Genomic DNA, 12,651 nt, shown 5'->3' on the forward strand with positions numbered 1-12,651 from the left:
AATGCCCACTAAATGCCCCTCTTCATTGAATTGTGCCCATTCCTTTAGGAAACCTTAAAATATGACACAATTTCCCTTTGAATAATGTAAAGTTATTATTAACATTTTCAGCATCCACAACAACACGTTTATATTCATCTGAAGGTTGACACGTGCTGTCCCACTGACCAATTTCGGCTCTTAGGCTTCATTATGAAAACTCTTTCATAACGTATTTTGATTAGCTATTCTTGAAACCATTGCATAATGTAACTATTACATTTACAGACACGATCATCGTATCGACAGGCTCTTATGTGCTCAACATTCGTAGAAGACTTTGCACCTGCGCCTTATATTCTATTCTGTTCTATTCCATTCTATTCCCAGCAAGTTGATGATACAATTTGGCAAGTATAATTTTTTGGGAAAATAGACTATAAAGCATCAATACCATGTTGTTATACACCTCTGAAAAGTCCTAAACATGAAACATGTTTTCAAACTACATTTTTGTATTTAATTTTTCTAAATGGCGCCGGAAGATTCCAATTCAACATACATATTGTGCCGATCGAATGAACCTGGTATAGGATACATATTTAGTCAACAATGGTATGGTTTGCTCGTGGATGTAAATTATACAGTAATGGATTATAATTTCCATAGCTGCCTGTCTCTTGCAGCCCAACTCCGCTCCACACACACGGAGCGGGTACAAACCTCTGCCTTTCACCTCCCCCTCTTCGCTCTGACGTCATGTGCCTGGCTATTGCATGAAGTGTTCTTGCAGCCCCACTAGTGTGGACTGTGGATATCTTTCTGCTTACTGCCTTCGAGCCAGGACCCAGCGAGAGTGTGTGTGTGTGAGAGAGAGGAGAGAGGGCAAGAGAGCGACAGAGAGAGCGAGAAGGAGCGAGAGAGAGGAGTGGTGGAGGGCTTACAGTTTGGTTTCTTATAACTGGAAAACTACCAAAGGAGAGAACGCACCGAGTGAACGAAGGCATCAACGTATTTCAACGTTCGTTCGCTTCAAACGGATTCAAGCCAGAATGGAGCTACCTGCCGCGGGAGAGCATGTCTTTGCGGTGGAGGGTATCGAAAAGAAGCGCATTCGGAAGGTAAAACTTCTCACCAATGCACATTTCAATAGCGTTGAGCTCAATTCGAATGTTATCGGTTTTCTCACCAAATCTCTCCTCCCTTCTCCTACAGGGCAAAATAGAATACCTGGTAAAGTGGAGAGGGTGGTCTCCCAAGTAAGTGTGAAACATTGTATTGCGCATATGATGTTAAATGCTCGGACACACGATAGTACCCATACGTGGGTTTTGCAGGCAGCAACCGATTTTGTTGTTCAACAAAAAAATCCTCGCTCGAAAGGCAGCGACGGGGACGCGCGCGCGAGCTAAAGAGAGATGGGGGTAGCGAGAAAGAGAGAGGGAGAGCGATACGGATGCCTTCACTAATTTATGCGAGGGAAGGGGGTAGGCACAGCCATGTAATCCCGTTTTAATTATTTCTGCACTGCCAGCGAATTTACGAGACAGTGGTGTTAAAATGGCCGACAGTAACTCGGTGCACAGTCACTAGCGGTTCTGGGGGGGGGGGGGGCAGTGCCCCTGTGACAACAATTTTGGACCCCCTTGTGGCCCCCCCTAAATGTGGAGTATGAAATCATTTTTACATAACTAATTTTTGCTATCGTTCTTTTTTTACATCCGTTATTAGACAGTGGCAACGATGATGATTATGAACATGGTCTTTTGCCTGCTAATGCCTGCAATGCAGTGAAGAAAACGATATGACAACAATAACGTCTAATGTAACTGGCCCCTCTAACAGTACAACTGGCCCCAGCTTGGCCCCCCCCAGTTGAAATGATCTAGAACCGCCACTGTGCACAGTGCAAAGATTATTGGTCTTATACCGTTCGAGTTTGGATAGAGCAGGGACCCTACCCTGTCTTCTCTCTCGCGTAGCCTACTTGAGACATACCCAGGGTTATTTGCTATGGCAGGCACGATCCGCATTTGTTTTGGAATTGGCTTCCCTTGCCAGACATAGTGAATCATCCAAGAGATGAACCCATTAGTAGGCTATAACACATTTTTGGAACATACTGGTGTATAGGCTACTTTACGCATGAAGACTACTGTAACGACGTTGTAGGCTAGAGTCAAGAACAGTATGTAATTCATAACCCATAATATATTGAGAGACAACCTTAGCCTCTATATTGTAAAAGGGAATAGCCTATGATGTTTTTCTCAACATGAATTACATATTTGTTTTTGTTCTTTCTACAGATACAACACATGGGAACCCGAGGAAAACATCCTTGACCCGCGCCTTCTCGTGGCGTTCCAAAACAGGTGAGAGACTTTGGATCTGGCCTCGCAGCCTCGAGTTGAGTCATGACCTTATATGGTCACGAGAGGAGGGGGGCGGTGGGTAGCAGCGCCTGTTATTCATACACCACACAGCCTCCCATGGGGGGATGTGTTTGAATGTTGGGAGAACTCCAAAGACACGCTTATGGATTGATTAGATACGCGCACGTGTGCATAGTTTTAGTATTAAATTCTGCATTCTGCATTTTAATAGCCTAGACTATTCCATGGGTTGTTGTCAAGGTCTGGGTCTCAATGAGTCCATGCTCCGCGGCATGGCAGTTCATGTATGCTTGTCCTATGCAAAGAACTGCTACAAAATCAAAAAACGGAGGGAAATAAACGGAGGAAGTTGTTGTAGTTAGACATTCGGTGTGAGGTTGTCCATCAATAAACTATGTAAATATATGTGGTGTTCCTATAATCTTCCTATAGGCCTAATTTACCCGCTTACGGCCCTATTGTGTAGCCTATTACAATCGAAGACTTGGGCTGCTGTCAGAAGTGAGCCAGTCTTGCAGGTGCAGGAAATAACGGCGATGGGATTATATTGTGGTGAATGAACGACGAATTTGCGCATATAGGCCTAATAGTATTTTGATCGTCTGGTCACTGTGAGTCAATTCATGAATATGTCATTGTGAAAGTCCTTATAATGACAAAACCACTCTTGTGTAGTCCGAAACATGGGCTGATTTCAACAATTAGCTTTAAGATTCAGGCCACGAATGATTAGGCCATCGTTTGGCTACATTCAAACGCAATGGGATATTTGAAACCATATTTTATTTAATAACAATTGATCGGAATAATCTTTGTATTAGCTAAAACCTTTGGAGTATCTATAAGAGTTGATTATAAGCAAGGCTGCATAAAATTATTATGTCCGTGCGAAAGCTTATAGGGCTTAATTATACCATTTTGCGCCGCAAATTCACAAATAGCCTACATCACATGCAATGTCATGCATACTCGATTGCGTTAATGACCACATATGTCGCAGTCATTTCACTCCAACAACGTATCACAGCAGCATTGCGTGGTGCAGGCGGCTGGTCTCTCTCTCACCCACGGGATAACCTAGGCTACCCGCCCCATAGGCCACCACCACCACTCCATGTTTCACGTCGATATGGAGACAGGGAGATGCATAGAAGGCTGAAGGCCTAAAGGACGGGGGATGAGTATCACATTTATGGAAACCGTAATTGACATGCACTGCTCTCCGGCATTTCCAGTTGGCGACCTCATATTCTCCAGTCCCCCGGCGGCCTTGTCTGTGTCTGGGCTGGACGGTCGGTCTCAGAGCGCTGCCTCTGCGCTGTGGGGAGGGAAGGGGCAGGCCTGTGTGTTCGGCTCGCTCTGCTCCGGTCCCGGGGGATGGGGGAGGGGAATCGACATGGGAGGTTGTAATTGCCAAATCTTCTATAAAGGGAGGCTCCCCCGCTGGTCGTCTCCGGTGTAAAATCACACCACGTTATTGCTTTATGATGCAGAAAGTTCACGGGGACTGGCCGTGTCATCACGGGTTTGCTCAGTGTTTTGCTTAAACATTCATACCGTAGCATAGTATGCCTACAACGCTAATGCTGTGTGTTAGCCACATGCGCTAATGCACAACGGTGCGGGTGCGTCGAGTCCAGCTGCCATTGGGCTAGTGGGTTATATTTACGGGCATGTTATGACTTATTAAGGCCTCAACCAGGGAGCAATTATTTCATATGGATATGACTGTGCATATGATCACAACAGAATCATAACGTCCTGCACTGCTCTCTCTCTTCTTTTTGTGGGGAGAGTTTTGTAAACCCAAACAAATATAATGTTGTTCTTGGTAGGCTATAGTTCTCTGGAATCTAGTTATTAATTCATTTATTCAGTGAGTGTAATTTACTCGGGAATATAACCCAATATATTCAAATGTGCATAGTTAATAATAGACCATTGTGTTCACCTAATCTTTATGCAGGGTAGATGCTGTTGTGTTGCAGTTATTTCATTTTCAGTAAACCCTACTTCAACCTTGTATTTATTCAATTTCATACACACCATGTGACCCTAATTAGGATTTGACTGTGACAGAACCATAGGGAGGTGTAAGGACTGGTGGTGGGAGAGGATGTGGAAGAGAGAGGGGGAGATTCTCCCCCTGCTGTAGAACTAATTGAATTCCTTCATTATAATGAGAATATGGAATGATGAGCATATTACTATGGAGAGACAAATATGCAAATACAGACAGACCAGAATTCTTTGCAGCAGGTCACACTCGGGTCTTCATTATCCTTCAAAATCAGAATTCCACTTTCGACCTTGAAGTGATTATTTTAAAAATAAATAGGTCTAGAGATGCTACGGAATTATGAATAAGACCAATAGAGGGATATATTTGTAAACTTTGTTTTGTTTGTGCACATCTGTCAATATGTACAGTTCATTAATATGTTGTAAAGCTACCAGTATGGCAATACGTCAAACATTCTTTGATGACACAAGATGATGTTTCCTGCCAACCTCCACCCTCATGGTAAATATATGTTTTTTTCATCATCTTTTACAGAGAGAGACAGGAACAGTTGATGGGATATCGTAAACGTGGACCAAAACCAAAACATCTCTTAGTCCAGGTAACGATCATCATCCCCACCTTATTGTCCATATTGTTTTTATGTTTAATAGTTCCATTTGTTTAAAAATAACAGGATTTTCAGTCAGCCATTCTGTTGACATGCCACTGAACAGCAGAGAGAGAGAGAGAGAGAGACAGAGAGAGGAAGAGAGAGAGAGAGAGAGAGAGAGAGAGAGAACAGAAGTTCCTGTAACACACCAGTGTCAGGTGTTTTGGAGATCCCTGTCATTATATCTGTGGTTATTTTGAGTGGATTTGCATTAGGAGAGAGAGAGAGAGAGAGGTATGGGTTCCTCCAGCTGGTCTGGCCTACACACTCATCATGAAACCCAGTTTGTTGCCTCAGGCTCTGGAAGTATTGCTTGAGCACATTCATTTTATTTTATGCTAATAGCCACATGTGCAAATGAATTTTTTTCCCTTTTAAGATTTTACAAGTGTTATTTTCTCCTCCCCAAATGAATAACCATGTTGCCTATGGGAAATTTGGTATGCCATTCCATTTTCAGCACGCAATTTGTTAGCTCTAAAATGCGCCTTTTCTAGAATTATTCAAAGCAGAAGTGAAAGAATAACAGAACACAGTTCACAGTTCCCTGAGGTTGAGGATTTTGTAAGAACACATTTGGAGCCAGATTTAATTACAGACGGCTAGTGATTTAGTTCCACTGTGTTTATTACTACGAGTAGTCAAGCCCTGAAAGACCCACTTCATTTGAAAAACAACAAAATGGCAGCCCTGCCACTTAGTTTGCTACAAAGCTGACGGATAAGGCTGGAGAACTGTAACCAATCTCAAGTTCATAGATATGGATGCAAGGATAGACAATCCTCAAAAATGTCTGTACAAAGTGGGCCTTTAAGAGACACACCACATTGCTACAACCACACGTGGTTTGACATCAAGGATCAAGCGTGACATGTCTAGTGGCACCTAAGTGACCCTGAGGTCACAGACATAGCGTCTTCCTCCCCTTTCTGAAATAGCATTCTCGTGGGCTGGGGGGTGGGTCATGCATGGGAAGTGGAGAGGGAAAGAGGGGGGAGGGATCTGAGAAGATGGAGGAAGGAATCCCAGGAGTTATAACACAAAGTTATAGATGGGTTGTCTGTGTCCTTTATGCCAGGTTAGCCAAGAACTAGAATGTAATGTTCCAATAACATCTGAATCCCAATGTACAAATGTAGCCATTAGCCAAGACCTGTGTGTTGCATTTAGGCTTACAGTATGTGGATAATTTATGCAATGATATTGTATTCTTGTGCTCCGACAATGTCTTTGAATTACCCTTGAGGGGATTGATAATGTCCTATTGAATTGGATTGGATTGCTGGCTACGGCTAAGGACTAGTTATGAGAAGCAACATAGCATAAATGTAGACTTAGGATAGATTTCTGTTGGTTATCTTTTACCTTTTCTATTTCCCTCGTCAGTTAAACCCAAACAATAAAAGATGAAAGGAGTGCTTTCATTTTTCCAGAATAATAACCTTCCATTGTCTTCCGACTTTTTCAGCTTCCCTCGTTTGCACGGAGATCCAGCATCCCTGCTGGATTCGAGGAGACGTCTCCGGAGGCCGAGAACCACCTCAGGTCAGACCCGATCCAGATGCACCGCTCCCAGCCCCAACAGTACCAGCTGAACAGCAAGAAGCACCACCAGTACCAGCCCAGCAAACAGGAAGTCTCAGCTGACCAGCTAGGCAACGGGAAGAAGAAGTTATTCTATCAGCTCAACAGCAAGAAACACCACCACTACCAGCCTGACCCTAATATGTACAACACCCAGTCCACCAGGCCCAAAGACGTGGTCAAAGGTCAGGAACCCAGTCCGCCCACCAATCCCAACCCTGGGTGGAACCTGCCGCCGGCACTGCAGCAGAAATGGGTTCGCGACAAAAACACGGGCTGCCTGAGCAAAGTCAAAGACATGACGGTGGTGGAGATGAAGAAAGCAGCGGTGTGTGTCAACGAGGCTGAGAGCGAATGCGCCCTGAAGCCCAGCCCAAAGGAAGCAGCCCTACCCAGCGCCGTCAGCAGCAAGATGAAGATCATCAAGAACAAGAACAAGAATGGGCGCATCGTCATCGTCATGAGCAAGTACATGGACGGCAACAAGGCTGGGGCGGCTAAGGGTAAACACTCTTCAGACTTGACTGGAGAAGAGAAACCTCAACACGCCGAGCAGTCAGACATGACCAAGGTACAGGGGACCACCAATGTCCCTAAAGAGATCTGTAATGCCAGTTCCCCTCCGGCCGCTGAGCATCCCAAGAAACGCTCTCTAGAAGACGGACATTTCTCCAAACCATCGCCCAGCACGGCTGAGGAATACAACACAGAGGTTGCGAGGGGCCAAGCGGACTTACCGGATGATCACCCCCTACAGCTAACCACCAACCCAACCCCTTCCCCCTGGGTGATGGATACTAGCCTCCCCACCCCTAGCCCTATGGACCAGATCCGGACACTCCCCACCACAAATAACGACCGCAAACACAAGCTCTCCCACCCCGAGGAGGACAGGGGCGCGTGTAAAAAGTTTCTGAGCTCCAGGAGCATCAGTGTCCCCAGTGCTGTGCCCACTCCGCCCCAGGACAAACCCATGGACCTCCACCTCATTGTCCCCCGCCGGAGCAGCAGTAGCGGGTATGGGTATGAGGTTACGGACACCAGCACCAGTCAGGAAGAACCTATGGATCTTAGCTGTTCTAGAACCAGAAAGCAACCTGAACCTGAGCCAGTGCCAGAGCCAGAACCGGAGCCTAAGGATCCAACTGCAGTGGTACAGGAGTCAGAGACAACAACAATGACAACAACAACAGCAACAACAACAACAACAGAGGAGGCTGAAGAAGAGCCTGTCTTAAAGTTCTCTCCTTTTATGGGCAACATTGTCATCACTGACATCACCACGAACTGTCTCACGGTCACTTTTAAGGAATATGTTTCTGTTTAACAGTCCCTGGACCAATCGAAACAGAGGACTACTGATTTGACGGCCTTATCAATATGTGTATATGTAAAAAGAAACGTGAAGATTTGTACATATGGAGATTTATAATTTATAATTCAAAATCAATACATTTCTTATGATGTTTTATACTGCAACTCTTCGGTAATGTGGTAGCCAAGAAAGTGCCCTCATGGATTTCAGTGACTGCATTAAGGTGGATGTTAATTACTAGTGAAATGTCCATTATGAAATATCAAGTCATATAGAATAGCTTTTGCTGTTGTGGCTTGATGGTATATACCAAACATATACAATCTTAGAAAAAGGGTTCCAAAAGTTTTTTTGGACTGTCCCCATATGAGAACCCTTTCTGGTTCCAAGTAGAACCCTTTTGTGTTCCATGTAGAACCCTCTGTGGAAAGGGTTCTACATGGAACCCAAAAGGGTTCTACCTAGTTCCGAAAAGAGTTCTACAAAGGGTTCTCCTATGTAGACAGCCAAATAACCCTTTTAGGTTCTAGATAGCACCTTTTTTTCTAAGAGTTTAGCCTGAGATGTATGCCGTTTTATACATACAGTATGTTCTACTTAATAATGGTGGTTATTTTGGTCCATAAGTAGATGATGTTGAGTAACTATGGTGATCAAAGATCCGTTTAAAAGCACTTCATTGCATTCACCTATGTGTGTATATTAATGTGTACTATGTACTGTATATGTATTCTCCATATGATTTATACTTATTTCCATTGCTTTACAATCTACTCCAGCCAGGTGTGCTCAGTCTGAGGCTACTGTGTCATATTTCACATTGGTGAGTTTTGTTATTGTTTCTGAGTGCAGGAGAAATGAATGGAAGAAGAAATGCAAATATGAATGTTGGGTGTGCCAGGCACCCACAGAGACATCATACAGACCCAGTTTCACCAAGGGGTATACTCTGACATGAGATTGAAGCGAACTTCTGACAAATCCTCCAAGGCTCTCATTTGAAAACTAAAGTTACACACATATTTCAACTAACTGAACAGCGGTTTCAGCAAACCCTGTCAATCTTAGCCATGAGCTGCTACATTGCATGTTTTCCTTTTGAGAAAACAAAGTGTATGATATAACTTGCACTATTGAATTGCACGGTGGCAGGCTGGCAAACCATTTAAGACATTAGCTCTCAGGGGTGAGTAATGAAGACCAGAGTTTTCATTTATCAACTGAGTCATTTTTCCTTTAAGATAAATTCAGATTTATTGACTTGTGACCCTAATTAGGTTGATGTATTGCATTGGTGAAGACCCCACAGATGGTCTACTAAGCTCATACAGCAGGTCTATGTAGGACTCTTTGTGGCAGGTCTATGCAGAACTATTTGTGGCAGGTCTATGTAGGACTATTTTTGCATTTAAATTGACCTTATGACAGGGTGACATTTTTCTCCAGAGGAGGCTGGTAGGAAAGGCTTATCATAATGGCTGGAGTGGAATAAATGGATTGGAGTCAAACATATCAAACATATGTAAACCACATGTTTGACTCGTTCCATTTATTCCATCCCATCCATTACAATGACTCTGTCCTCCTATAGCTCCTCCCACCAGCCTCCTCTGCATTTCACACATACAGTAGGGGCATTCATCTTAACTTGCGATTGACGCTTGCTTTACAAAGGCCTGATAGATTGACATGTATAACTTCTCTGTCTTTAGCTTATCGAAGCTACCTGGGTTACTAGTCATAGATGTGTATTTTCAGTGTTTCCTAACACCCATCTCTGTGCAAAATATAAAAGCTAATTGTGAGTCGCTTATGTTTAGAGGCTGATATTTTGATCCTAACACACATGATCCAATGAGCACAAGCTCTTTTGATATTGCTGCTAAAGTGTATGTTAGAGTACTTTCTTCTGTCGTTGAAACCTTGTTGGATGTAACCTACATTACAGTCTAAATTGCCTTCGATGCACACTGAATGCAAAACAAGAAAGAAAATGACGGATTATGGATTTACATATGATTGTTATAATGATAATGATTAAATAGATATTATTTATTATCATTATTATTTTGCTGTCCAAAACTAAGCTCACTTAGATGCCCTCTGCATTAGAGGTGGAACATCTTATACCTGTCGGTACAACATTTAGCACAACTTTGTAACTTTTTGAATCCTTTTGGTTACCATTGATTTGTTGGAGCCAGGGTACATTTCCCTGCACTTGTTGGTTCAAAGGCAAAATTATTGTTTTAAGGTGTGTTTCGATGGGGAGGGGCTGGAATTAGTACTGTTGGCACAGCTATGCTATGTTTTACAATAAAGCAAGAGAACTGAACTTTTTCTGACATTGTCTGACTTTGGCTTGCTATGGGGACATGCTGTGCAAGACATTCAGTTCTTAAGGCTAATGAATTGAAGTATTGTTTCAGTCAGTATGGGAAAAAATCCTTTATTTGTAGACTGGCACATTGTAACAGGCATTATAATTGCCTTCAACTACCCCCAAAAATGTTATATTATATATATATATATATTTTAAAAATAACTATTCACTTTATTCTACTTATATGCCATGTGATGTTCTTTATTTTGACACTAAAGTTAATATTTAGGCCTTGCCTACCGACCACGTTTTTTGTTTTTACTTGACAAAAAAGGCTAACTTTTCTTTAAAAAACATGAATGTTGGTAATAATGTGACCTCTGAATGGAAGCACATATGAAGTTGCTTAAGCACATATACAATCCAGAACAAAGGGTCTTCTGTCTTAAATAACTGTTAAATAACTAAACTGGCCACTTGTGTTATTACTACTTTACTGATGGGTTATTTTTCTGTTGGAGCAAGACAGCTTGACCCTTGGCAGGAATGTAATCAGAACCACCACATAGTGGGGGGGGGGTCTTATGCAATATCACATTGTCATACCTCTTGTATCACAATGTGAAAGGCTTTGTGGAATGGTAAGACCTCTATTAGGCTTTCACTTCATTCAACCAAGTCTCAAGTGTTTTACATTCACTTTGAATCAGACTCACAGCTGCACATTTGTAGGCTGTTTAATGTAGGCTGTTTAATGTAGGCTGTTTAATGTAGGCTGTTTAATGTAGACTGTTTGATGTAGGCTGTTTAATGTAGGCTGTTTAATGTAGACTGTTTGATGTAGGCTGTTTAATGTAGACTGTTTAATGTAGACTGTTTGATGTAGGCTGTTTAATGTAGGCTGTTTAATGTAGACTGTTTAATGTAGACTGTTTGATGTAGGCTGTTTAATGTAGGCTGTTTAATGTAGACTGTTTAATGTAGACTGTTTGATGTAGGCTGTTTAATGTAGGCTGTTTAATGTAGGCTGTTTGATATAGGCTACCATTGACTCACTCCATTTTTGTGAGAACACAACTAAGGCTTTGTCAAACTCACGTGCCGTTTCAGCAATGTGTCTTGTCCTGACTACAGGCAATATTTGTCCTTCAGGTAAGTTCTGTCACGGGGTGGTAGGCCTCGTCTTCGGTTGTTCTTTTTCCCACACACGCATAACCTTGGCCTATCCAATAGACTCGTCTAATGAGCATGCAGTCGATGCATTCAGAATTAGGCCGTGAGATGTGTCAGGTTACCTTATCTTTTGGTGGGAGACGTGCTCTGGGAGTTATAGATTTGTGAACTGTATCTAGGGCTTCCACATTCAAATGCCTAAAGACCAATTGAGATGTAGGCTTAACTCTGTTCAGATGTGCATGGTAGCCTACAGTAAGTCCCAAAGGCCAATTTATTGGCAACCCAAATGAAGGCGCGAATGCAGTTGCAAAAAAGCTCACATACCTGGAATGTTGGCGCAAAATGTGTCAATGTATTGCTTCCTGGAACTTCGAGTTTACAGACGGGCGCGCTCCTCAATGATTCGGCCCCAGACCAGTCAAGTGTAACAAGGAAAGTAGACCTACCTATATTGGGAGGGAGTATGCCTATACATTAACGTTACATGGACATCAGAACATGTTGTATGGCTTGTTTAGACTTCATAATATGTGCCATGACCTTGTCTATAGACCTAATCTAAAACCAGTGTAACCATTACATTGTGAAAGACCTTGGGCTGGACTGGAAAACATGCCGAGGTCTTTCAATGGGAGTTGCTTATCAAATAATGTTTTTCGGCACTGGGAGTGTGTCATTCAACCTTGGAACATATAGATATGTCAAGATTGATGGGCCAATTGAACACATTTTGAGAAAAGTTTTAATCGGCTGGTAGCCTAGCGGTGAAGAGTGTTGGGCCAGTAATTGGAAGGTTGTTGGTTCTAATCCTACAGCCAACTAGGTGAAAAAATCCGTGTGCCCTTGAGCAAGGCAGTAAATGTTGCTCCTGTATTAAATGTAAGTTGGCGATGCACGCACATGGGGACTGTCCGGTGATGTCCTTATTTGAAAGCCTTTTTCGGAAATAGCTGGTTCTATTCATCTAAAAAGCAGGGACAAATAAAATAATTTCACTAATTCTCTTTTGGAATGCGTTCGCTTCTAAATTGAATTCCCTTTATTTGATCCATGAACAAAAGTCAAATTACACATTCAACTTGTTTGTAGCCTATCAAATGTTGTTTCATATTTTTGCAGATAGCTCTCATACACAAAACCAAGCTTTTTGACAAGTCCTGCACATTTCTAGAAGCGCAGCGCGGTACCCCTGAATTGCTCTCT

The 12,651-nt window shown here is 42.7% G+C and overlaps 1 protein-coding gene across 1 annotated transcript; it reads left to right on the forward strand.

Moving 5' to 3' along the window:
* The first annotated feature begins 735 nt into the window (after positions 1-735).
* On the forward strand, positions 736-10,289 carry LOC123724054 (E3 SUMO-protein ligase CBX4). Its single transcript, XM_045715522.1, has 5 exons — positions 736-1,100; positions 1,195-1,238; positions 2,289-2,354; positions 4,933-4,999; positions 6,519-10,289. Exons 1-5 carry the CDS (start codon positions 756-758, stop codon positions 7,959-7,961), a joined length of 1,965 nt encoding a protein of 654 aa, XP_045571478.1. The 5' UTR covers positions 736-755; the 3' UTR covers positions 7,962-10,289.
* Positions 10,290-12,651: the final 2,362 nt, after the last annotated feature.

Source organism: Salmo salar, chromosome ssa03, assembly GCF_905237065.1.
Source record: "Salmo salar chromosome ssa03, Ssal_v3.1, whole genome shotgun sequence".
Classification (NCBI taxonomy): Eukaryota; Metazoa; Chordata; class Actinopteri; order Salmoniformes; family Salmonidae; genus Salmo; species Salmo salar.

What these genes read in the sequence shown, in the direction of transcription:
- LOC123724054 (XM_045715522.1), top strand. Translation starts at nt 756, where the DNA reads ATGAAGTGTTCTTGCAGCCCCACTAGTGTGGACTGTGGATATCTTTCT. An exon ending in AAAAGAAGCGCATTCGGAAG is followed by an intron (nt 1,101 to 1,194) that starts GTAAAACTTCTC and finishes CTTCTCCTACAG; the next exon opens with GGCAAAATAGAATACCTGGT. An exon ending in CTCGTGGCGTTCCAAAACAG is followed by an intron (nt 2,355 to 4,932) that starts GTGAGAGACTTT and finishes CATCTTTTACAG; the next exon opens with AGAGAGACAGGAACAGTTGA.